The sequence below is a fragment of the Furipterus horrens genome, unplaced genomic scaffold, assembly GCF_987537825.1.
Source record: "Furipterus horrens unplaced genomic scaffold, mFurHor1.1.pri manual_scaffold_2, whole genome shotgun sequence".
NCBI classification, from domain to species: Eukaryota; Metazoa; Chordata; class Mammalia; order Chiroptera; family Furipteridae; genus Furipterus; species Furipterus horrens.
The window spans coordinates 186652791-186680016 of NW_028327172.1; the positions used below are offsets into that span (position 1 = coordinate 186652791).

At 43.7% G+C, this 27226-nt stretch overlaps 1 protein-coding gene, 1 long non-coding RNA gene and 1 other non-coding gene across 4 annotated transcripts in view; all 3 read left to right on the plus strand.

Moving 5' to 3' along the window:
* Positions 1 to 3027: 3027 nt before the first annotated feature.
* Positions 3028 to 4649, plus strand: LOC150020137 (uncharacterized). The gene is made up of 3 exons (XR_016509324.1): positions 3028 to 3056; positions 3348 to 3492; positions 4142 to 4649. It is a non-coding gene; the product is annotated as an uncharacterized LOC150020137 (long non-coding RNA).
* On the plus strand, positions 3751 to 3872 carry LOC150020138 (small nucleolar RNA SNORA26). Its single transcript, XR_016509560.1, has one exon. It is a non-coding gene; the product is annotated as a small nucleolar RNA SNORA26 (small nucleolar RNA).
* An 18214-nt stretch (positions 4650 to 22863) lies between the features above and the next one.
* USP46 (ubiquitin specific peptidase 46) overlaps positions 22864 to 27226 on the plus strand; it is a 56223-nt gene continuing 51860 nt past the window's right edge. Inside the window, exon 1 of one of the 2 annotated variants that reach the window (XM_090266892.1) lies at positions 22864 to 23017. In XM_090266892.1, the coding sequence (XP_090123018.1) occupies positions 22982 to 23017 (36 nt within the window). In that variant the 5' untranslated portion in view covers positions 22864 to 22981. Of the gene's footprint in view, positions 23018 to 25515; positions 25610 to 27226 lie in introns of those variants that run through there. The other variant, XM_090266893.1, reaches the window with a different exon arrangement.

Here is a 27226-nt window from a genome sequence, read left to right on the forward strand (position 1 = left end):
AAAACACAAACTCTCCTGCATAGTATGGTTCCCAAGCTCAGGACCACTCTGCGTTCCATTTCCACTTCTGGGTCCTTAAACAGGTCAAATGTTTCCAGTTCCATGTCCAGCTGTTTTTGTGCCAATAGGTTCCCAACCCCAGGAGAGAAGACTATTTTAATCAACCAGTAACACGCGGGCTAGTTTGCTTTTCTCCCCGCCCCCAACTGTTAGAAACAAGGTCATAGTGACTCCCAAACCAGTAGCAAAGTCATTGGTAACAAAAGGCAAATGTAATTGAAGGGTCTTAAGGGCAAATGTAATTAAAGGATCTCTGAGAAGGGAGTGGATAACATTAGCATATTCACAAATCACAATAGGGGCATTTAGATGAACGCGTTAGATTGTACCTCCGGAGTATCAAGTCATGGAGAAACGGGGAAGGAGGAGAGGGGAGGGGAAAACTAGTTGCGTTAGGGTGGGGAAGCTAAGACTATAAAACCAGGTTCCTTTGTCTACTTGGGGCGCACATTCTCCTGGCTGTGAGGGTGCGCCCGGCTCTGCAGACTCGTGAATAAAGGCCTCGTTTTACTGCTCAAGTCCTGTGTCCCAGTTTTTATTGTGAGCGTTTCTCACACAACCACACACACCTGGTGAGAGGTAATGTAGTACATACTGTGCTTTGAGGGGCTACACCTTCACTGTGGGTTCAAATCCCAGATCCAACTGCTTTCTGCTCTGTGACCTTCGAAAGTTACTGAGCGTGTCTCATTTTCCCCACCTGTAATGTGGGGACGATAAAGGGTATTTTGAGGATTAAATGTGTTAATGTAACAGAACCTCTGGGCTGCTCCGATTGAAACAGAACCCACAGGCCGTTTAGTTAGGGGCCCGATTGCCCGCCGCCAGAATTACAACTCTCAGTACTAGAGTTTAGTGAAAAGAAAAAGAACTCTTTATTTAACAGTTAAATAGATTTAGATTATTTGCGGATTTCTGCTGTTGAGTCTTATGTTCTTTAAAATACTCACAAACACATAGTTCTGCCTCCCCCGACCAAACCAGGCCAGCCTTAGAAAAGTCAGAAACACTGTTTCCCTACTTCCTAGGCACAGTTCAGCTTTACCAGTGGCTGCCAATCACTCAAATCTGATCGGGGAGGTCCTTTCTGTGCTGTGGTGCCCTCTAGCTCTCAATGCAGAACCTCCTGCCTGGATTCTCAGCCTCCTTATAAACTGCCTTCTTCCTACAAACCGCATGGATCTCCTCTCCTCAAAACTGCATGGCGAGAGCCTCTTAAAGCGGCCTGGAGAGCTCTCTCAAAACCGCATGGAGAAGGCCCCTTCACCAAGCCGCATGGAGGGGGCGCAAGAGAGAGAGAGAGAGAGAAAGTGTGAGACCGAGAGAGCAAGTCCAAGTGAGAGAGAGTCCGAATGAGCAAGACCCAGCTAAAATGTCTGTTGCTGCTTATATATCCCCTGACTGCATCCTCTGACCCAGTGTGTTGCAACTAGTTGTGACCATTCACAGAACCCTTCGTAGGCTCTGTAGGCTCCCTCAGTACCATCCCACAGTTCAAGACCCCTCCCATCTTCTTGGGCCTTGGAAGTATCAAAGCCATTTTGCATAACAAAGACACTAGCAACTAGCCCCAGGCATGCAAAGTCTTCTTAAAAGCTGCTTCCTTTTTCCCATCTCCTAGCCGCAAACTCTGGGGTTTGTTTTTTGACACCCCTGTTTCTGTAACATTAACAGATGGTAAACTCTTGAAACAGCAATAGCACTTTTCATTTAAGGATATACACCACTTTTATTGCACTCGTTTGCCACGTTTGACTTTGTCACCTAGGGGAAGGCTTCCAGTGGTCCACCTCAGGCTGATTACAGTCTACTTACGGTCACTATAGATGAGGGAATACAGAGCATGAGAAAGGGAAGCTGGTCCTCCCAAGTTTAGGAGAGGCACTGGAGTGCACTTGTTGAAAGGGATGTGGGCCCGGCTTCTCTTCAAGCTTATGGTTTCGCAGAACAGATTTTAATCACACAATGGATAATGTAGTTATCAGTGGATTGAGCGTCGGCCTGCGAGCTAAGTGTCGCTGGTTCGATCTTCCAGTCAGGGCACATCAGAGAAGGAAAACTCTGACTCCAAAAAACCTCCGCTGCCTTGCGGCATACCTCTTCAGGGGAAAGGCTAAGGGAGTAAACCCCGACAGAAAATCCGGAGCCGGAGTCCCTAAGGCGGTTTGACGTTGTAGTCAACACCGGCAACTCCTGCGGCGCACCTGAAGCCAAGCTGTATTGACTCCGTCTTTCCCTTGGACCCTTCAGCTGCGAAGAGAGGGGGGGTCTGCTGCATGGGCAACAGCAGGCCCTCCATATCACCCTGCCCAGGCTCTGTAGCTTCAGCTTCACTGGAGAGGACACTCCAGCGTCATCACAAGATGTCGATTCAATACGGGAGGAGACAGATACCGTGTCACTCCCGAGTTGGACTGCACAGCCATTCTCGGCGGTGCAGATAGACTCTTAAGAAGCTACACCATCGTCTCTCGAGACGGACGGCTGCCGACGACGACGACCGACGGATAATGTAGTTGTAGGAAAGGCAATTTCTGGGTCGGGGCCCAGCCCGGGGGTACTGGCTAGGGCCTCCACAGGAGAGTCCCGAGAAAGGCACCTTGGCCTTAGAGAACGAGATGCACGAGGGCCAAAGCCTGGGGAGGCGCCAGGACTCCGAGAGGTTCCCAGAAGGATGCTGAACTCAGCCTCAGCTGGTCCCACCTCCTCAGAAGGAGCCACAATGAGTCCGGCGGCCACGGGCACCAATGGCCCGGCTCGCCCGCCCCGGTTCGGAGCCTTCCCCACGATTGGCTGTCCACCACCGCCCTCTGCCCCGCCCCGGTCTGGAGCCTTCCTGGCTATTGGCTGCCCACCACCGCCCTCTGCCCCGCCCCGGTCTGGAGCCTTCCTGGCTATTGGCTGCCGACCACCGCCCTCTGCCCCGCCCCGAACCGCAGAACGGGTCTCTGCGGTGCACGCCAGCCACCGGCCTCTTGGCCTCGTGGAGTTGGGCGGTGAGTGTTCCTGCGCGGCCTCCGGTCCCTGGCGGTAGGGAAGTCACCCGAAGGGCCCGCGGGCCAGGGTGGAGCTGGGCTTGTCCCGCGTCCCCTCGAGCTTTGCCCGCCCGGAGCTCCTCTGCTCCCGGCGGCCAGAACGGAGGGGTAGAGCAGCCCTTGGCGACCCGGGGGGCGGGCGGCCGTGCCCGTCTCACGGCCGCGCGAGGCACAGACACCGCGCGCAGCCGCCTGGAGGTTTCTCGCAGGCAGGCCTGAGCACGGTAACAAATTTGCGCTTTGCTTCCCCAGGGCGCAGCCGCAGCTAATTTGTAGCGGGTTCGGGGTTCCGGCCTCCCTCCGCTTGCTGCGGCGCGAGTCTGTCCCAGACCGACCTTGGGCCTGGCAAGTTTTTCTCCAACGTCTGCGGGGGTGCAGCAGTTAGTTCTAAGCGCAGGTATGTCCCATGCACGAAGTGAAATGACCCAGGCCCAGAGCACGTGGCAATGGCGGCCGGTTTGGTGCCAAGGGCGGGATCTGGCTCTCCTTTAACATAAGGGAAACTTACATTCTTGGGCTCCACTGGGCAGAACTACTGCATCTAATGGGTTTCAGACTTGTTAAGGAAACCTCTGAGATCCACAGGATGCTGACGGAAGAGGAGTGCAGGAAACTGTAGAGAATTTTTTAAAAAAATCCTAGGCCGCCCTTTCTTGTGCCCTTTTAAGGTTGATGCAGTGCCTTAGGAGGCTAACACAGAAGGGTAAAGTAAGTCTCCATAAAACCCAGAGAAGAGATGGTAAAACTCCTCTTTGGATCCTGTCTGGAGTCACAGCTGAAACAAGAAAATTTCTTTTCAGTTTGAGCACCTTTGTGAAATTTCAGGCATGTTTTTTAAACTCTGGGGCTACCATGTAGTATTTTCAAATAGAGAAGGGAATTTGGATACTTTGGTTCTATTTGAAGGTGGAAAAAAATCCAGATGATGGAACATGTGTACTACGCAGATGCTTTTTTTCTGGACATCATTTGAGACAAACTGAGAAGAATATACCTCAAAGATTTCTTTCTGTTTAAATAGTTACTCAAAAACTTTTTTTTTATAGGTTGAAACTACAGGTACAAGCCATTGACGCTGGAATGCTGTGCTGCTGGTATTTTAAACTGACTTAGACCAACTTTCATGCTACAGTTTACAACACACATGTGCCTGTAATGAGGTCAGACATTCTTGTATAACTGTAGCAATCATGTGTCGATATACCGGAGCAGGAGTTAGAGCAGTACACAGTGCAGGTGGTGAAAGAGCAGTGTGATGGGTGCTTTATTTTCATCTTTTCATTTAATTCTCACAACTCTCAAGTCGATATTATTCTCCCATTTTACAGGTAAAGTAATAGGTTAGGTGGTGGCTTGAGAGACAATCACATATGCGTATTTTTGGGCGGGGACCTGAAAAAAAGAATTACCTTCTGGAGGGCGGGGCCCTTGTAGTACAGGCTTCCCTCACTAGGTGAGTGTTCTAGGAACTCATCTGTATAAGTACTAGCTGGCATTGTGAGAGGCTGCATTCTGCTTTAGTGAATTTTTTTTTGAAGACTCTTTCAGTGCATTTGCCCATTTCATGATGGGTGATTTAGGAGTGCACCTGCCCACACCGTACTGAGTGTTTAGCAGGAAGAGGTGAAACAAAAACTGGCAGAAGCACTAAAAGGCATCAAAATCAACTGGTTCAAAAACTTTTGAGCAGTGGAAAAGATGTCTCCATAGATGTATTGCATCAAATGGAGAGTACTTTGAAAGTGACTGAAGTTTAAACATGTAAGAATAAATACACAATTTTTAATAAATTTCAGGTTTTTTTTGGGTCCTCCCTCATATATATAAATTTTTGGCTATGTGACCTCTGGAAAGTCATCTCTTGAGATTTTGTGTCCTGGTGTAACAATATTTAAACAGATGAGGCCAATTTGGGGGCTGGGAAGAGAGAGTGAAGCTGTTAACATGAGCTCTTCGCAGTACTTACATTGAATCTACAGGAGTTTCCAAAACTTGGCACAAAGGGAGCAGATGTCACTATGTGGGTGGTTTTTTAATGTGTAGCATCATATAAGAAGGGACATAAAGGACACAGTGGTGGCAGACTGTTAGGATAGGACAGTGCTGGTGGTAATGGGACAAATTTTCGTGTGGGAAGAAATGTGACTACAGCAAGATGAACGTCCTGGTGTGTGCCAGAAGTTCTATTTTGTTCAGCTCAATGTCTATGAATACCTCATTCTCCTGAAATCTTAAATAAAGACATTTAATATTCACCTTGAGTCATTTTTAATGCTTATTACATAATGTTACAGCCTTTTTTTTTTTTTAGCGAGATTTTATTTATATTTATTTTTAGGAAGAAAGAGGGAGAGAAACATCATTGTTTGGTTGCCTCTTCTGCACCCCCAAATGGGGACCTGGCCTGCATCCCAGGCATGTGTCCTGACTGGGAATCAAACCTGAGACCCTTCGGTTTGCGGGCTGGCGCTCAATCCACTGAGCCACACCAGCCAGGGCTATTTTTGTTTCTATTCCATGTTATGTAAAACCCAGCCTTAGAACTCTATAGGTAATTTATTTAAAAGAATAGGTTGGAGGAAGAAAGGGGTGAAGGGAAATGGGACGTACAAGTATGTACTGGGAGTGAAGGATGTGATTTCAGACAGGGCTGGCCAGGGAAAAACCAAAATCAGAAGACCTGAAGGACCTTAGATGCTATGATTATAGTATTTTATATTTTATTTGTAATTTATTCATTTGTTTATTCATTGTTTATACCCTGTTCAGAAAGAATTTGTATGTATTTTACAAGATTATATTACAAAGAGATATATTAAAAACAGGAAATTGGAGTACAGGGAAAATAAGATAAAGTCCAGGGCTAGTGCACAAAATATAGTCCATTAGGTTCTGTATGTTTGCTCAAAGAAGGTAAAAAAATTTTGCTCTGAACTGCCTGACAGTTGATGGAAAAATCAAATAGAAATTAATCAGACACTCAAGAGAAACAATCTTGAAATTTTCTCCATGGATCTTAATGAGGGTACTGCAACCAACCTCAATGTCAATAACCTAAAAAGAATGTAATCTTAAACTTAACTTTTTGATACCCAGAGTATTTTCTAGCCAAGGTGATGTAGCATGGTTAAACTCAAAACATTATTTTCCCAAGTCCTAATTATTTGGCAAGAGGATTACCAGTATCAGCCCATGACATTTGAGAAGAAAATTGGATTCTGATTATGAAGCAGATAGGCTACACTTGACTGTAATACTGAAATTAGTGACTGAAAACAGATGCTCCCATAAGAAAGATTTGGTAATTTGAGTTAATTTCCTGGTTAAAGATTTTGTGCTAAGTGTTTTATGTATGAAGTTAAATGATAAGAGTAAGATTAGGTTCTGAAGCTCTCCATAGGAAGTCCACAATAAAATGTTAATTCCAGCACAACACATCAAAGTACAATTTTAGTTTGATGTTAAATTGCTTAGAGAAAGGATCAACTGAATATTTTTTATCACCGGAGGACATTTTTTTTTTTTTTTTTTTTAGAGGAATGGGGAGAGAAATTGACGTGAGAGCAGCACTGATTGGCTACCTTTGTAAGCACCCAGACCAGGGATGATCTGTGCTGAACCTGGGATCCTACGTCTTTGGACCAGGGGTCACAAGTGCCCGTGCCTGTGCCCAGACTAGGGATGAACCGGCAACCTAGATATATATGCCCTGACAGGGAATCAAACCTGCAACCTTTTGGTTATGGGTGATGCTCCAACCACTGAGCCACACTGGCCAGGGCTCAACTGAATGGTTAATAAATTTTATCCTTTTTAAAGTGGCTTTGAGGGAAGAATTGGAAGTTTTTCTCTTAAAAAATGACTGAAGGACTTGGAGCCTAATGCTTTTCTACTCTGTCCATTAATTCTTCCAAGTTAATGCAAGTATTCTAAATTCTTTCTCTGACCTTTTCCTGCTGACAGATATAAAGTAAGACCCTGTCTCTTAATGTTTGCCCTTCAGTCTCACCCTAACACTTCAGATACAATGGAGATTTTTGGAATCAAAACAAATGAAGACAATCAAGGAACCCTAAGTTCGAACCTGTATTCTTAAAATGTCATGAAAATCACCAAGTATGCATAAAGATAGAATTCATTAAGTCCCTGTGTGTTTATCTTCCAGTCAATAACTATTAACCAAAAACTTGTTTTGAATACCTGTTCCATCTAGCCATCTTTTTTGTCCAAGTATAATATTTTAAGGAAAACCAACATATTCTGCCACTAGATGTTTCATATTCATCTGAATAGAAAAGACCATCATACCTAGCAACAATGACAGTAGGATTGCTAAGCAAACGATAATTTCAGACCCATACTCAGCTTCCCCCATTGTCTAAAAATACCTATTTTATGGTTTGTTTGACCCAAGATTCAAACAAGGTTTTCCTCATTGTACTTATTTATGCCTCCTTTAAGTGTTTAAGCCTCGTAGTCCAGAAAAAGGTGCCTTTGTCTAGCACCTTAACTTCTTAACAATTTTAGAGATAAAATTCAGATACTATAAAACTGACTCTTTTAAAATCCACAAGTCAGTGGTTTTCATTGTATTTATAGAATTGTGCAATCATCACCATTATCTAATTCCAGAACATTTCCATCACTCCAAAAAGAAACCCATGAACAGCCACATCCTATCTCCCTTCCCCACATCCTCTAGCAACCACTTATCTTTCTATCTGGATTTGCCTATTCTGGACATCTTGTGTAAATGGGAATACACAAGGTGTGTTTGTTTTGAGTTGGGGGCTGGTTTTTTAAACAGCATAATATTTTTCACTCTGCAGTTCTGAGACGTCATTTCTCTATGTTTGAATAATATTTCATTGGGATATACTGAGTTTTGTTTATCCATTTATCAGTGGATATGCCTTTGAGTTTCTGAAGACACCATATTGTCCTCAAAGAGTTACACTTGCTGGCTGACTACTTAATGATGCTGTTTAATTTGTTTCTCTATCCTCTCTTATTTTTTGAAAGGTTTTTATTTATTTTTAGAGAGAAGGTAAGGGAAGACAGAGACATTGATGTGAGAGAGAAACATCCATCGGTTGTCTCTTGTACACACTGCAACCCAGGACCAGACCGGCAACCCAGGCGTGTGCCCTGACCAAGAATTGAACTACAACCTTCCGTTTTGCGGAACGACACCCAACCAACTGGGCCACACCAGCCAGGGCAATCCTCTATTTTTCTCATAGACTTGACAGAAACCCCACTGTCTTGAAGACTTGGTTGTCAAACTTTAGAGTGTGGAAGAGCCACCTGGCACGCTTGCTAAAGGTGCAGAATTTTAGACTCAATCACTGGAGAGTTTGATTTAGTTGGCTTGAGAGGGGGCCCAGGAATCTGTATTTTCAACACACCAGTTAATTCTGATGCTGGTATTTCCAGAACACATTTTAAACCTGGATTTTTAATGGCACTTAACATTTCATAGGAAAGCCATAAAAGCAGCTGGTAGGTCATTGCCTAAGACTTTAAAAATAAAGTTGGAAATACTACTTACAGAGTTCTTAGAAGGGGTCTAAGTTAATATTCTGGCCGATGTCTTCTGGACTGGAGATAGACGTGAAATAATGATGACCACGAGAATTGTATGGAGGGTGTTACTTAGTCACGCTGGAGTGAGGGAAGTAGTCAATTTTGCTGGAAAGGTAATGAAGCCAAAGAGCCTCTAAGAATTCAGTTACTGCACAGATATTTATAGTGTTGACCTCAAAATTTACAAATGCACTCAGGTTAATCAGTTAGGGTACTTTTGGGTTCAGGAAGTTTAATTCTTACTCTGAAGCCATTTTCTTTTAGGCAACCAAGAACAAAGTAAGTTATCAATATTCTAAGAGCAATCAATCATTTTACTCTAGAAATATGCTACAACAAAGTGCAACCATTTAAAATTTTTTAAAAATATTTTAATCTTCACCCGAGGATATGTATATTGATTTTAGAGAGAGGAAGCAAGAGGGTGTTGGGGGGGCGGGGGGGAGAAATCCAGAAATATCCATGTGAGAAACTGGTTGTCTCCTGTACATGCCCCAACTGGGGATCAAACCTGCAACCTTTTGGTGTATGAGATAACACTCCAACCAACCAAGCCACCCAGCCAGGGCAGTACAAGCATTTTTGCTTCAGCACTTTTTCATTATATTTTCCATGATCTAAATAGTGTCTTTTACAACACCAAAAACTCCTGAGTAGAAGAGTTGTTTTCTCTTAATTTAATGACAACAGTTTTCTTTCACTTAATAGATGAGTGATGCTTTTAAGGGTCTTTTAATGGTGTTGGAGCAGCCAGAGCAGCAAATGGAGTTCCATTTACTCTGTGTGCCTCATTAAGCTATCACAAAAGAGGGTAATGTGTTTGGAGAAAAAAGCCACCAATGCTTTTTTGGGCTTTGAGGAAAAAAATGGATTTTAGGATATGAAAACTGAGTTTTGACATTGAAATGCCTTTCCAAAGTGTTTGTTAGGGGAGTTACCAGTGGAAGGAAATCTTTAATTCTTGAGCAATAATAACCTCAACTTCTTGAACTCATTAGCCTGACTTGTAAGGGGTGAGTGCCTACAGCAGCAGTATATTAAAAAAAACTTTTCATTAGGTAAAATTTCAAACATACCCCCAAATAAAGAGAAGACGATTGCAAAGCCCCACATACCCAGCCTTGAGCTTCGGCAGTTAGCAACAGTTGCCCAGCCCATTCATCTGACCACCTACCTTTGTTTTTGCTCATTCCTTTTGAAGGAAATTTCAGACATTGTGTCATTTCACTTGTAAAAGTTTTTAGTTTGAATTTCTAATTGATAACATTTTAGAAAATAACTATATGCCATTATCACACCTAACAATATATATTTTATTATCATCTAATATCTGGTCCATATCCAAATTTTCCCAGTTGTCTCAAAGCTGTCCCTTTATAGTTGATTTCTTCTGATTAGAATCCAAACAAGATCCACTCACAGCATTTGGTTATGTCTTTAAGTCTCTTTTATTTTGTAATAATCTTCTTATCCGAACAGTGATTTGGTGTAGAAATTCGGTGATTCGTTCTGTAAAATGACCCAAATTTTGGATTTGTCTTTTTTGCTTTCCCTTAGTGTATTTAACTTGTTTCCTAGAAGCTGGCTTGATGAGCTCCAGGTAGAATTTGGGGGTAGGAAAGCGTCAAGCTTCCCAGTGCATCAAATGACAGGGTACACAGTGGCACAGTTGTCCCATTTTTCTAGGCTTCGTTATTGGGTTCAGGTGGTGTCAGCCTGATTCCTGCGTTTTAAAGTTAGCCCTTATCCTTTCGGTCTTTATCTTCCACTTATGTTCATTCCTTACACTCTTTTATTACACTCATAACTGTAAAATAGTAATTAAATTTAAAAATCATTTCTTCTGCATTTATTAGCTGGACTTCTATAAGGGAGAACTTCTCCTCATGGACTCTTTGGATACTCTATAAAAGTCTGTTCAGAGAAGGGAGGATAAATTCTTCCTTTCTTTTACTTATCAAATTTCAGAGAAATATAACCTCCAAAAAAAAGTTTTGTATTGTGAAGTCAGGATTTTAATGTTTTCATCAGAATTATGTTTTTTATTTTTTTATTTTAAACTGATGCTAAAGATGGAATCAAAATGTTGGCATCAGCCTTCTGAGATACTGTTTCTCAAAGTAGGACCACAAACCAAATATACAAGGTCTGTCCGGAAAACATCCAGCCGCTATTAATATAATGACAACGGTTTACACAATGTCATTGTAACCTGGCAGCCAAGGAGAGTGGACTGGAAGGTGCATGTGTGAACAATGAGGACTTCACTGTACTAGTCAGTGGGGGCGGCAGACACTGCTGAGTGAGTGTGTGTACTGTGTGGCTGTTGCATTCAACATGACTGAGCAAGTAGAGCATTTAATCTGCATGTTAGTTTTGAACATTCCCCTGTGGAAATTATTTGGGTGATTCTGAAGGCCGCTGCTATGGGCAACTGGTGATTGGTGGCTTCATCACAACAACGTGCTGGCTCACGCATCACGTCTGGTGCAGAGGTTTTTGGTGAAGCATCAAATTACCTAGGTGACTCAGCCCCCCTACAGCCCAGATTTGGCACCCTGCGATTTATGGCTTTTCCCAAAACTAAAATCACCTTTGGAAGGGAAGATATTTCAGATCATCGATGAGATTCGGGAAAATATGATGGGCAACTGATGGCAATTGGGAGAACTGTGTGAGGTCCCAAAGTGCCTACTTTGAAGGGGACTGAGGGGTCATTGTCCTATGTGCAATGTTTCTTGTATCTTCTTCAATAAATGTCTGTTTTTCATATTACATGGCTGGATACCTTCTGGACAGATCTCGTATATTATCAGAATCCCCCTGGGGCACTGGTTAATATATAAATTCCTGGTCCCTACCAGGACCTCCTGGGTCAGTCTTTGGGAATAAGCCCTGATCTGCATTTCTAACAAACTCCTGTAGGGATTTCTAAAACAGCTGTGGGATGAATATTCTTATGGGACAACTTCATCAGAGCTTGAGGGTGGCTAAATTAGCTCCTTCCAGAGGGTCAAAGTGATGCTATGCAGTGCTAGAATCCTTGCAGTGCTGTATCTTGGTTGAGACAATCTAGGTTCTGACAACCATTGTTATTAGAATTCTGGGAAACTTTTCCAACAGTAAATTCTGTACAGGGTTCTACATGGCATTGAACTAATCTCTTGAGGATTCCCATGGGCCAGTATTGTTTACATCCATAGCTTCACATCTCTGGGCCCCAGAGATTCCCTCCACATGACTATGTCATTTCAGGTAACATAGTTCCACATTCATTAAGACATGGAGTACCATTTATATTTGAAGTATCAATTAACACTGTTATATGTTCTGTTTTTGAATTGCTCATCTCCTGTAGGAAATGAGCTCAAATTCTCTAATGCTTGACATTTTGTGCAAAACATTTGTTTAGTTGGTTTTCCATAAAAGTGATGATCCATTTTTGAAATTTCATTTGCCTTTATTGAATTTTAAATAGCATTGTTGAATACACTGAGTCACGGGGAAAAATATATATCGAATGCGTGCTTAAGAAAAGAGCCAAACTCACAGATCTTGTCAATTGAATTTTTGCAGATTAGAAAAAGCTAAACTACCTCTCTCAGCATTTTTCCGCCCATGTACTTAGGAAGAGAGAATGGGAATCAGCTTCCTGGGGCATGACAAAGTCCCAGATTGCTCTGGACAGATGCAGCCACATGATATTCCAGTGCAGTTCTGTGTTATGACAATATCTAGCCCATAGGAAGGGCATGGGAAAGGACAGGAGAGGGTTGGGCAATCCAGCAGGGCCCTTCAGGGGACTAGAATGATATGCAGCCTCTTTTGAGATTCTTCAAGTTGCTGGCAACATACTGGCATTGTTGCCTCCATGCAGAAACCTGGCCTTAAGACTGTTTGGTTAGGGCAGGGGTCATGAAGATAGCATAAAGGAATGGAGAGGCCTGGCTAGGAGACTGGTGAATTAGGGACATGTCCCCAACTGAAGAAGACCACCTCCACTCAGCCTCTGGCCTTTACCAGGGTTGTGGACCCTGATTAGCTGGAGCTTTTCACATTTTAAGAAATGCTGATAATCTGAATTTTTATGTGAACTCTCAAGATATCAAACACTGACATTAATTCAAATGGATTTTAAATATAACACATGGTTAAACTGTCTGTGGAGTACTGTTTTGGGACTTTTGATTTAGGGGATACAGTACTTTAAATTAATATCACAATGAAATAGTAGGGAAATTATGTTTTCCAGATCAAAATGAGTAAAAGTTAAGAGTCCAATGCTGATGCTGTTAGCAGAGATTCAAACCATAAACCTTATAGGGATAAATTAGCTATATTTTGTTCAGTAGCCAGAGGTTAGACATTTGCAGTTGTGTGCCATTTGTCACCTAGAAGCTCTGGATGAATTTATATGGATCAGTGCAGAGCCATAACTCAAAGTCCACGCTCTATTGATTGTGGGCCAGGGGTGGCACCTTCTTACAAGGAAGCTGTCACATCACAGCCAGCCCCCACCCCCCACCCTGCCCCCACAGCCTCAGCAGAAAACGAAGCTGAGTATTAACATGGGTTGCCTTATAAAACTCTAAGCCTTGACTTGCTGGAAAGAAGGTAGTGAGAATTTAGACAGACTGCTTTTTGTCTTCTGAAGAGTCATATCCAGATAGTGTGTTCTGTTGGGATTGGATTTCAGTGTCAAGTTGTCTTCTAATTGGAGAAAGTATGGCTGTGTAATTACAACACATGGACATAGTGATATTTCATGGTTAACTAAGTGCACTTACAAAATTAATCTGAACTTTGGGAAGCTAAATCAAGTTTAAAGAGAAAGTTTAGATTTAAGAAAGTATGTTGAATAAAATTCTGTATTCTATTAAAGGCTAAGTGTGTATGGACTAGAATTCTAATTCTGGCTCTGTCTGCAGCTGGTATTGGTCTTCGTTATTTAACCTCTCTTGGCTCCATGTTGGTTGAGTTAGATGAATCTAATTGTAACATTCCATTCTTTTACAGCTCACACTTCATTTTAAAAAGCTGGTTGTTTTTCTGTTATTGCTTATAATTGTTTACTATTTATTCACTTTTCTATCTTGTTTTGTTTTGAGGAGATATTAGATGAATTCTTCTGTTTGCAAAAGTTTCACATGGACCTGTCACATGTCTGAGTTACTGGTGTGTGTATTAGTTGGGACGTGGACTGATTATTGAGGTAGGCCTAAAAGGAAATAGGATGATGTGGACTCATTACCAAAAACATTTTAATGGGTATTATGAAGTTGTATATGTTTTTTTCTGTTCTGCCATAAAAGGAAACAATTATTGTTTATTAAAATACAGTACTCTAATACCACAATGAAATACAACTATATATAATGGCTAAAGTTAAAAAGCCTGATAATACTAAGAATAGGGTGGATGTAGAGGAAGTGGAACTCCTGATGCTCTGCTAGTAGGAGTGTAAGTTAGTGTGACAAATCTGTTTGGCCCTTTGTTCTCCAAGTTGACCAGATGCCTACCCATGACCCAGTAGCTTAGGCCTAAGTATTACTCAACAGAAATGTGTGCACATGATCACCAAAGGACATATAACAGGACCGCTCATAGAAGCATTTCTGGCAATGGCCTTCAGCTAGAAACAACCCAGGTATCTGTCAATGTTGGATTTGTAAATAAATTGTGACATCTTCATATAATGGAATACTATACAGCAATAAAAACAAACTACAGATTTTTCTGAGCAACAGTACTGAATCTCATAAGCATAACATTGAGCAAAAATAAAACAAGCAAGCAAGAGTTACACACTGCATGCTTTTATTTATATAAACACAAAGGAAAAACCCAGGCAAAACTAAGCTATGGTGTTAGATGTCAGGATAGGGTTACCCTTGGGGAGGAGAGGATAGTGACAGGCGTGGGGGAGGCTTCAGCGATGCTGGCCTTGATCTGTTTCCTCACCAGGTGTGTGACAATTCACTTAATATTTATGCACTTTTCTGAATGTATGTTTTAAAAAATACTGAAAACAGAAAAACATTTGATGCTTTGTGCTTAGACATAACAATAATAGCTCTTTTAAAAAGTGTAATAACTATAGAGGAATCAGCAATGGCTGCTGCTGAAACTCATTACTTTATAACGCTAACTTCAGCCACAAGGCTCATAACTACCATTCCCTCCCCAAAGTTAAGCTGTCTTGAGTTATCCTGTTGATAAAAAAAAAAAAAAAAAGAAATTCCAAGCAGCACTGAGTATAGTGTGCCTAACATGGACACATCTACAGTATTGTTTCAAAGGTTCCTACTGAACCAGAATTTCTATCAACAGCAGCAGGAACCATTTGTAACCATTTGCTTCAGTTAGCACTCTTGAAACTTTTGAATCCATTTATCTAGTTCATGTGGATCTTGAAAGGCTTCTCCAGTGAGTACAGCATTCTGAGTCAGTAAGTTCCTCACAGCCTACCTCTCTCTGGCCACTGGCGACAGTAATGATGACTAGCAGGTGGGTAGCACTCTACAAGGTACATAGCAGCACAGCCACCACTAGGAGCATGCTGCTCATGTGGTCTTGTCACTGTCACTCTTAGTCGGGCCATCCGACCCTATTTTCCGAGAAGAAATGGAGGAGTGGCACCCTAATCCCTGACTGGGGACAAAGCTGTACAGTAAGAGTTCAGTCCTGTCTTATCTTGTTTTCAATTGACCAAATGGTTGCCAGCTGTCTGGAACAGCAGGACCAAAGAGGAAAAATACAGGTACTTCACCTCACCTCCACCCACCCAGGGAAGTCTCATTCCAGGTGCCAGTCCTGATTCCTTGCCCTCCCACCAGGTGGCAGTGGTGGCAGTGAGGCAGTCAACGCTATGGAAGTAATCACACCAGCGCTAGGAGCACACTAGAGTATTATTTGGCAAGAAGACATAATTCTTCCCTTATTGTAAATAGTGTTTGTGGGCACAGAAGGAATCTAAATGCCCCCAAAGAAAGCCTGTTCTAAATCTGATCAGGCTGTTAGAAGAACTGTGCCCAAGAGAGTCTACACTTAAAGAGTTCTTCCAAGACACACGCCCATTCAACAAAGAATAATGTTTAATGTTGATGAGATGCCATAGGAATTTAACTCTTGTTTATATCAATTAACCTGTAAAATTGGTTTCCTTACACCTTTTTTTTTTCACTTAGAGTCACAGAACATATTAACAACGTTAAGTGAGAACTTAACCATATTTACTTAGTGCCTACTATACTCCTTACTATTCTGAGGGATATGGCAGTAAAGAAAGTAGTTAAGACCCCTCAGGAGTGATGGAGCTTCTATTCCTGTCTACTGCGAAGATGGAGGACATCTCATGTTAATTTCTTCAACCTAATGGGTAGAATTCCTCTTTTCCAAAGCTCTTGGGCCTTTAGTCTGCCCCCTCCCCCCAATAAGGGAACTCCATCAAACCTCACTTCTAGGTTAATTAGCATCTCGTCTTTTGATAACATACTTGGGGTCTCTCCACACTAATATCCATAGTAAAAAGGACAACTAACATTATCCAACCCTTCTGTTGATTGCCTTACCTCCCTTAAGCTGCTGTCTGAGATCTCTGTATTTTACAACCAAATCTCTCTAGAAAATCTCATTCAAGGGAAGCTCACTTGCTTCAATTCCCTTACCACATACTAACCTTCTAAAACCCACGTTCCCCATACCAACAAGGGCTGTCAGTTCTATATAACTCAGACCTGAACCTGGAGCAAAGAGGAAGCCACTAGGAAAGCAAATGGTTCTGATCAGATACAATAGTGTTTCAGATACAATAATTACTCACTAAAACCTGAGAGCCTCTGTGTATGTGGCTAGCATTGTGCCAGGCATTTTAGAATTCTAAAGATATATTAAAAGTGACATTTGATAAAAACCTACCAAGGGAGGACTAAACTGAGATTTGAGGGATGAGTGAACTTGAAATAGAAGGAAGAATAATTGGGTGAGGGGAATCGTGAGCCTGCAGGCTTGGAAGCATGAAGTGAGAGTGATGTATTTGTTTAAGATTTGGAAGAGGCGGGAAAAGATTGGAAGACATTGGACAGAGCCAAACTAGGGAGGTCTTTATAAACCAAGCAGAGTGCTACTCACTGACAGTACCTTTGAGTTCTTTGTTTACTATTCTGTCTCTCTTCCTCTTCAAAGCCAAGCATCTTTGGTCTGTCTGTCTTCTCACCTCTTTCACTTAACAATCTATTCCAATAGGTATTCTTATTTTTACATTTTTAAAATTGATTTTTGAGAGAGGAAGGGAGGGAGGGAAGGAGAGAGAGAAACCAATTTGTTATTGGTTTCTTTTTGTATAAGCCCTGACCAGAGATTGAACTCGCAACCTTGGCCTCTTGGGACAACGCTCTAACCAACTGAGCTACCAATATGTATTCTATATTAACTATTCCATGCAAGTGGCCCTTGATAGAATTCAAAGGACTCTTGAATTAATAGTCTCTGGTAAGATAATACATGAATTGAGGCCAATTAAACTCTGAGCCTCAGTTTTCTCTTCTCTAAAATGGGCATTATAATACCATTACCTTCCTCATAGGGTTGTCAGAAGGGTTAAATGCATTTGAAAGCCTTGCTCAAGAACTGAATGTTGCTACTATTAGTATTTATCTTCCTTGATCTCTTAGCTGTATTTGATACATTGACTATTCCCTACATCTTCAGATACTCTTTGGCTTTTGTGATGTTGGGCATTTCTTTGTTTCTACACTTTAGAAGCTCTGCCTTAGTTTTCTTCGGCTTCTCATCCTCCACCCGATCCTTACATGGTAGAGCTCTTCTTGACTATCCCCTTGTCAATTCTCATTCTATACACTTTCCCTAGGCAATTTAACCCATAATCGCATGTCCTCATTGTCTTCTCTAACTTACTTTTAGATTTATCTCCAGTCCAGACACTTCTTTTGACTTGTGCTTGATATAAGTATTCAAGATGTTTCACGGTAATCTCAACCTCAACATCTCTGAAACCAAACTCACTTCTTTCTGACCACCTACACTGAACCGTCTCCTTCAGGATTCCATTGTAAAATAATGACATTCCTTTTTTAAAAATTTGATTAATTAATTTATTTTTAGAGAGAGGGCAAGGGAGGAGAAAGGGAGGGGGAGAAACATCAGTGTGGGGTTGACTCTCACATGTCCTGCAATCCAGGCACGTGCCCTGACTGGGAATTGAAACAGTGACCTTTTGGTTCACAGGCCAGTGCTCAATCCACTGATCCACACCAGCCAGGGCCAATGACATTCCCCTTCATGCTAGTCAGAGTCTTGGGACTTATCTTTGACCCACTCTTGTTCCTCATCCCAATCAATCACCAGATTCAGCTGAGTACTTTAAAAAAAAAAAAAAAGTCTTCAATCTGTCCTCCTCCTCTTCTTTCTACTTCTTTCCCCCCGCATTGCCACTCTTTCCCTAAAACCTAGGCTACTGACAACTCTGGGTTTTCTCACTACCGATTTCTAACTGTCCTCACCTAGAGGGCTTTTGCTCTCCTTAAACTCTTTCCCCATGTGGTAGCCAGGTAGAGCAATCTCTTCTTTCAGTTAATCCAAATGGCTGAGCAAATAAAATCTAATCAAGTTCCAACCTAGCTTAAAAATCCTTCAATGGCATTTTAATTGACACTTCAAAAATAAGCCAAATGTTCCACAGGCTTAAGGAATGAATGTTAGCCATCCATAAATACACTCATGATTTTAGATGTAGTTTCCCTGTTAAAGAAACGCTAATTTGATGCTCACTCCAAAGTTAGCTTATCCTTATTTTATACTAATTGCATGCAAAAAGTAGCAAAGACCCTCATAAGCAATGCCAACACGCCCCACCACTGAAACTGAGCAGTGCGAGTGCTCAGACTGCCTTCTTTTATCTTAGGATCACCAGTGCCTCACACAGCGTCTGGCACCAAGTCTGTCTTTAATAAGTATTTGTTCGATGCATGATGAAAAAGGAAAAAGGCTGTCATAAAGTTCCTCATAGAATTGAAATATAACCCACAGAAGCCAGTTTGGTTTCAAACTCAAGTCTACAGCCTGCAAAATATTTTCCCCTCAGGCAACCAAATGTTTACTAACATTTGTGTATCAGATGAGCTTGCAATAAGTTATTTGGCAATGAGGAAAAAGGGAAAGGAATGAATGTGCCAGTCACAGTGCCTGAGACCACGAGATTTAAAATAATTCACTAGACAAGGTTTCTTTTCACCAGGACCTTCCAAGGCATTTGGAGAGAGGCAATTGTCCAGATATTTAATATTTGATTTGTTGGCTCCTCCTATGGACACGGCACTGTGTCTTTCTTTAGGTGTCAAATGAATAAAATCAGGCCTATCTTTTCATGTTTGATAAGGTTTGGGGAATAATAGTAATCAAAAACTCATATACACAATAATAAGAGCAGCTATCACATACAGTGGTATGTGCCAGACATGTTTTTAGTACTTTACATATAGTAATGCAATCACACTCTCTGAGGGTACTCTTATTACTGTATCTTTATTTTATATACAGATACATTGTGGCACAGAGAGGTTGAAAAACTCACTTTGGGTCATACAGCTAGTATGGGCAGTCTAGATCCAGGGTTCATTTTTTTTAACCGCCTACTGTACTGCCTCTGTGCTATGTGCTATATGGCATAAACATGTGTATTTATAAATATAAGGTCCATAAAGGGAAGGTGAATGGTGCTATAAGAACATGTAACAAGGGCATCTCATCTTGTCTTGGGTCATGGAAAGGCTGAGTGGTGTTAACTAAGCAAAAAGGGGAAGCAGGAGGGGAATAGACAGGAAACCTCGGGAGTGTGTGGAACCACCTGGATAGGGAATTCATTGTTGGCAGAAAGATCTGGAGGAGGAAGACCCCCCTCACACACACACACACACACACACACACACACACACACACACAGACTGGTTTAGTGAGTAGAGAGGAAAAGAAAACATCAACAATTTTGAATGAACCTAATGAATTTGGGGGGACAGGGACACTAGTTACTAGGATTCTTTCAGTGGTGAGTAGCAGACACTCAATTTGAATTGGCCAAAGAAAGATTTTACTGACTTGAGTTGCTAGAGTCCAGGATCTGGCAGCAAGTGGATAAAACAGGTTGCTAGGGTCTCTCTTCCATTCCTCAGCTTCATCTTTCTATGCTGGCTTCATGCTTAGGCAGTGTGAAGATGACAGGAGTACTTCAATGCCCAAAAAACCAGGGCTGACTCTCATTGGTTCAGCTTATATTACATCATCCTTGCTGAACCAATCACTGTGGCTGGGCTATGAGGCATTCTCATTGGCCAGGCCTGGATCATGGACCTTACTCTGGAGTTGGGGCTGGGGCATAAGTGGGCAGGGGTGTCAGATACACCTGAAGCATAGGTTCTGAGAATTGGAGAAGGAAAAGTTCTGCAAAGTTCAAACTGGGAGCTGGACAGGCAAAAACAGAGAATGCCACCACAGTGGTTGGCTGGTGCAGTGTCTTCACACTTTATAAGCAAAATCTCATTTAGTGGGTCAGAAATTGGGACTGAGTCTGCACTTCGAACAGGCATCAGGTGAGACCTATGCTTCTGGTTCATGGACTACATTTTGGGTAGCAACGGGCACACTACTTGGAGTGACTGTCCCCCTCAAATTCATTTAGGCTATATAGTGCTAGCCTACATCCCATTCTTCCATTTGCCTGTGTTTCCCAGTTCAAACTATACCTTCATACTAGCTAGTTCCTATATATAAAACACTTTTCCTCTAACTTTTCTCATTAGCTTGTCAACATTTTCATGATTTTACTTCTTATCACTTGCAAATAATGTTTCCACACTGAGTAAAGCTGAAGTTACAACTATTCTTCTTCAACCAGTGCCTTTTCCAATTTACACCTGTGAATACCAACCTGGTAATAGTGTAAAAATGTACTTACTTATTCATGAGCCTGACAGACCTGCTGTGTTCAATTGATTTGTAGTGTATGCACTTCAGTGCCTGAGTTTAAATCTGGATGTTTGTCTACATCGAACACTTGTTTCAGTCTACACTCTGTTTAAAGGTGTGCAAAAGGTCCTTTTAACTTGCTGATATAGCACTCGGTAATCAGATGACATTCAATTTTCGTTTTTTCAATGGTGTTTCAGTGCTGTGCACTTGGTAATCCACTGTGACAATGCAGGCAGAAATACTGAACTCTATTATGGTATAAAATTTCCATATCATTTAAGTCTTTGGATTAAAGCCTTTATGGTGGAATGCCTATGAAACTGAGTCCTGGGGCCTGAATTTTTAGCCTTGAGGTTGCTCTTGCATTTGTTTTGTGGCTTTTCTCTAGTCTTTATACCTTTCTAGGCCTCAGTTACCCAACTGGCCATAGTTTGGGCACTTTGTTGTCTTTTTCTCCTCTCAAAGTGTTCGGCCAGGTTAGCACATCAACTTGATAACATTTGGGTAACATGATCGAGGTGGCGTATTTGATCCTCTAAGCTTTATTTTACTGATCTGCAAAAGGTGATGAGAATAGCTTCTATTCTGATAGTTGTAATTGAAGATCATGAAAGAACATCATGACGGCCAATGAGGCCAATGGTAAAAAAATCAAAGTTACGGATTACCAGCATAAGGATCTGTTTAGAAATAAGATGTAGGCAGAATGACAACATAAGCAGGAATCGATCTACTCCTTAAATCTATTGAAATACACAGAGCCAATATGACCCCACAAAACTTTGGCCAGCAGGTGTCTTTTATTTCCACCCAAGTCCTGGGAATATTAGCAATCAGTGGTTCTAAAATCTTACCGTATAACACTAACTAGGTAACGAAGAATGGAAAGTGTGATCTTTTCCCTTGGTTAGCTAAATGCTACCTTCAATTATGTTAATTTCTCTTCTAATTCAATCGTCATTAAATATACTGGTTGAAGAATTACCACGCGTTTCACTTGTACAACTTTTTCTGTTGAAAGCATCGATTTGCTACCTTGTATACAGAATTGTTTCACACATTCGGGAATGGGCTCCTCCACTTCGCAGGAACACATCTGCTAAGCGGTGTAGATTTGCTTTGAGCCAGAAGCCACGACCTTTCATGCAGGAAATGTGTCTAAGGTGGTACAGCACCAATCTCAAAACTTAAAGACTGGGTGCCCTAGAGAGAGGTTATGTTTTTCCTTAAGATGCGTTCAAGTTTGGTTCTTTCTGGATTCAAATTGCTTCTCAGACAGTCCCACTCCTCGCCCAGAACTCGAGGCTTGTCCTTTGTACCAGCTGAAGTCACAAACTGCCTGAGCGCGTCGCTCTGGCCTCCGCCTAGACCCAGATTCCTCTCCCCGGCCGGCGCCCTGTACCAGGCAGCCGGCCCACTGCTGGCGAGGGCTTCCTGACACTCCCATGTCCTGACCCCATTTACTTCTTGGGTGCCCGCCGGTGCCGTCTGGCAGCAATCCCGAGGAAGAAAATAAAATTTGGCCTTAGTAACCCCTACCCGTCTGCGTTCTCTACTCGCCAAAACATAAAGATCCGGGACTGTTGGGGGATGGGAGGCAGGAAAGAAAAAGTGAAGACAGAAAACGGCCCCGTATCCTGGCTGGCCCTCTCCGCCGCGTCTGTGCCCGGGGCTCGGGCACCTGCCCCCGCAGCCGGCTATGGCCGGAGGCGCGGCCCTCCCGCCGGGCAGTGCCCAACGCCCGACGCTGTCCCTGGTTCCACGGCGGCGCCACGGGCCCCGAGGAGGCCGCCGCAGTCGCCTCTGGGTCCGCCCGGGGAATCCGCGCGGTGCGGTTGCCGCAGCCGTGCGGGCGAGGGCCTGGTCCCGCATTTCAACCCAAATACCGTGAAGCAGGAAATAAAAAGGAAAAGAGGACGGCCGAGCACGGTGGCCCTGGGCGCTGGCCGGCGGAGGGAGGAGGAGCCGCGGGGCCGAAGCCCGGCCGGGCGCTCGGCGGGGGCGCAGGGCGCCGGCAGCACGCGGCGCGCTCGGGCCGCCCTTCCTCTCCGCGCCGCCGGCCGCGGCCCCGGCTCCCGGGCTCCGCCAATCCCCGCCCTCCGCTCTCCCTCCCGCTCTCCCCGCCTTCCCCGCCCTCCCCGCCTCCGCCTTCTCCCTCCCGGCCTCCAATCTCCCAGCCAAACTGAAAGCCGGACCCCAGGCCGCCTCCCCGCCGCCTCCCCGCCGCCGCCCGGCCTCCCTGTGAGCGCTCCACCATGGACAGTCCTGTTTTCACCTTATAAAGATGGCGGTGCGGGATCGCTGCAACCTTTAGACTAATGACTGTCCGAAACATCGCCTCCATCTGTAATATGGTGAGTGGCCGCCGCGGCCGCCTCGGGGGTCGCGCCCGAGGCGCGGCGAGGCAAAGAAAGGGAAACCCGAGCTGCACAGTCCCCCGGCGGCCCCGGTGGGTGGGGGTGGGGGCGAGGGGCGGAGGGGTCCGCGCGGGGCCGCTTGAAGTTCCGGGCCCCTGGCCGGGCTGGCCGGCCGCAGCCCCTGGAGCCCCTGGGGGAGGGGCCCCGAGCCCTCCGCCCCGCGCTCTGCCCCAAGACCGGAGAGCCGGTCCGCCAGTCCCCCGCTGCGCCGCGTGCCTCCGCCCACGGGTTGCAATGGAAGCGTCTTGGGGAGGCCGAACCCGGACGTCCCGGGGGAGGGGGTTAAGGGACAAGCTGGGGATCGGGGGCACCCATCCTGTCCTTGCGGTAGAAGAAGCCCTGTCGGTCCCCCTGACCGCCTTCATCTCATTTTGACTTCACTCCTTCAACTGTATGTAAAATTCACTTTGCAAAGGCAAGCAGTGTATCTGGAGACATTTGAAATGTCATAAAGCTATAAAAAAAAGTGGAAAATTGTGCTAAGAGAAGTGAACTTCACCTGGGTTGAGAAAGCACAGTGATTTGTTTTAGCTGCCTCAGTTTCCTCATCTGTGAAAGAGGAACAAGGTTAAATGCAGTAACACGTGAAGGCCCCAGGTTGGTGGGGCTGGCTGTGGGAGGGGAGAAGGTCTCCGGGGTTATCCTGCCTGATGCGCTGTAGACCCAGTGGAGGCTGGTGGGCGTGGACACAGCAACAGGACAGGACTAGGCTCTGATGGGGACTAGTTCCATGGCGTACTGGTGACCTAACTTGGGTTTCTCCCATTGCTTTCCCTAGCTTTTCATTTTCTGCAGGAGCAGGTTCTAGCCTTTGGTTTCTCAGGGTGCACCCTGCTGGCACCCCCGCTGGTCAGAGCCTTGGCATGCACAACTTGCCCCCTGGAGTAAGACATTGCCCTCCTGCATAGGGTGAGAGAGTATGTGCTTTGCCTTCAGTTCTGTAGGGTCCTCCCCCCCACTACCAATTAACGCTCCCCTATCTCTAGCTGGAACATGTGCTCTTTTAATGCCAGTTTGGGGAAAATTTCCCGTGTAGCTAATAATACAGGCCCCTAAAGGGAATCTGAGGAGGCTTGATTAAGAAGCCTGGAGGTAAGGTGATCTGGCTGCCCTTCCCCCATCACACAGCCTTTTACATCTTCTGCCCCACATTTTGTTGCAAGATTAACACATGGCAAAGGAGCATTAAGGAGCCATGTGTTAGCTCAGGGGTGGAATTGTGACCCACTGGTGCTGGCTTCAGTTTTCAGCACTGTTGAATGTGGTCACAGATGCTGGAGCTTCCCAGAGTGATAGCTGCCAGGGAATGGGCACAGGGCCGTTGAGATGGCAGTGGGTGGCTGCTGGAGCGTATCAGTTTCCTCTTTTTTCCTTCCATCTCCACGCAGAGACGGGTCTTCTGCTCCTTCTTGGCAAGTGGCATTCGTGTTGCTTGGTGCAGTGAGAAGCTGATGGATGCCTTTATGCTGGGTTTCTTTCTACCTACGATCAGCCCCTGAGGGGAACTTGGAAACCAAAGCAGTTCCCATACTCTTCTTTCATGCCTGTTGGGATGGCCTCGAGCTTATAGGAAGGGCAGTGAGGTGCAGTCCCCGCCCCTGGTGGTATTCCGGTCCTGCTGGTGTGTGGTGACACCTTTGTACTAAAGCAGGTTGGAAATTTGAGAGCTAGTGTGTCCCAAGAGGAAGCCAGCCTCCAGCTTTTTGTTTTTTGTTCCCCCCCCCCCCCCCCCCTCAGTGCAGCTGGGGCTTCTTGGCATACCAGGTCAGAATGTCACTACCAGTTTCCAGTAAACCCAGTCAGGGAGGCAAGCTGCAGGGAGGACATTAGAGGAACGGGCTAGTGCTGAGTCTGAAGAGTTGACAGCCTCCTGTGGAACCTTTAAAAAGATACCAAATTTAGGATCATCACCCAGGTGAAGTGAGGAACCAGTACTTTGTAAGTAGGGCGTTTTATGTTTGTATTTGGATGCTGTGTTTTGAGCAAGTAATGAAGAGTTTGGGCTCTGAAGTTAGACTTCCTGAGTTCAAGTCCTGGACCTAACACATACCAGCTTTTTGTCTTTGAACAGGTTGCACTTTGTCTCTTCTCATCTATAAACATGGGGTGATAATGGTCCCTGTCTCCTAGGACTGCTGTATTAAGTGAGTTCCTAGGCCTGGTACGTAGCAGGTACTCAGTGAGTGTTAGCTGTTATCAGTATCATCTCATGTCACCTTTAGTTGTTTAAAGGACAGTGGAGAGTATGCCTTTTTGGATCTGATGGAAGCTGGAAGTGGTCACTAATATAAACAGCTCACACGTTCATTCACGCAAACCAAGCCAACCAGCAGTATACAAAGGCGGGGATGGGAATCCTTAGCCCCGCCCCTTATAAAAGGCTGCTCAGGTCACCCCTGCCCCTCCCAGTCTTACTTCCCACTCCGGAAGACTTGGTGATGAGGAGACTGCTGTCTTTTCACCTGATCAGACGTAAATTATCATAGGACTTCTCTTTAGATTCTTCACACCATGCTAAGTTGTTTCCAGGTAGGTGTTCTGTGGGTCTCTCCTCACTGTTTAACTTCTTTCTATGGCTCTTATTGATCCTTCCTTCTCCTAACTCCCATTAGCCTTAGCTGGTTTGAGTAGTTGTAGTAAGAGCAAGTGTTGATTTTTTTTTTTTTTTAAATAAGTCATTTGGCATATTTTAAACATGTGGATGGATCTGTGTCCAGAAAGGACATTAAATGACATCATTCTTCTAGGTAGGACTTGAACAAACCAAGGCCTAGTGTTGAAAAATGGATTTGTTTTGTTCACCAGACAAGAAAGGACCCAGCAGAGCAGAAACAAAACTTGTAGCAAATCCTTTATGTGATTGAAAAATAAACACTTCTTCCCCACAGACTTCTTGTGCCAATTTCAGATATAGGGGACTTGGAGAATATTTACATTCCTCCACTTGTCTCCTTCCCCACTGAAGATTTAATGTCTATTGATAATTTAATTCTAGTTCCCATTTGTTTTAATTTTGCATCATGTAGAATTCCTGTCATAATGATTCTTGATCAACTTGCTTAGGGCTTGTCAGCTTAGCCACATAGCGTGTCTGTCTGGATCACAGATAATAAAGCTTGTTTGGCTGGTGTGTTGTAATTTTTAAAATGCACTAGCTACCACCAAGAATGAGGAAATGTCCCTTGTTGATAATTCTCTGATTTTTTGTCCAGACCAATGGATTTAACTTCCTTTGTATTTCTATGGCCTTACAAATGGAGGGATTTTGTTTTTGATAAGTTTCTGTTTGAAGACCTTGAGGAATTTTCTAAAGAGGAAGCATTTGTTAGGAGAAACCAAATGTGCCCTCTAGAAATGTGACTTGGACTGATGCAAATTGGTCTAAACCATCCAGTCTTCATTTTACTTGTTAATAGTTCTGTGAGATGGACTATAGAGGAAATACCATGTGTCAAGTAGATTACATTTTTGTTTCCATAAATGGCCGTTTGTTGAGGATCTGCTATGTCAGTGCTGGTTGGCACAGACTATGTGCAGGTGCTAAATGAATGAATGAGGTGAGTCCCAATCTCCAAGGAGCTCAGCAGTTTCCTATCTTGTGGGCATAACATTGATAAAGGTGAAAATTTCAGTATTGTGTGATATCCACACAGATAAAGGTTGAACAAGCTTGGCTGGGTAGCTTAGTTGGTTAGAGCATCGTCCTGGTAGGCCAAGGTTGCAGGTTCAGTCCCCTCCAGTCAGGGCATGTACAAGAGTCAACCACTGAACGCATAAATAAGTGGAACAACAAATTGATGTTTCCCTTTTTTTCTCTCTAAAATCAATCAATAAAAAATTTTTTTTAATAGTTTTGGAACAGGAAAAAAATGGTTGAACAAAACCTCAGAAGCAAGACAGTGGAAAGACAATAAACACAGCAGGATGTTTCTTTAATATATTTGCATTTGACCAAAGTTTGCCTATTTTTTACATGAGGATGTGATTATAGTCAGTGTAACTTAGAGCTGGAATTGGTACCATCGAGTGTCTCTCGGCCTTTTAAAAAGTTGTATATCTTGTAAACTTAGTTTTTCTCAACTTATAAAAGTGACTTTTGTTGTTGTTGTCAAAGGCTTTTTAGTGATTAGTATTTCTAAAGAGTCT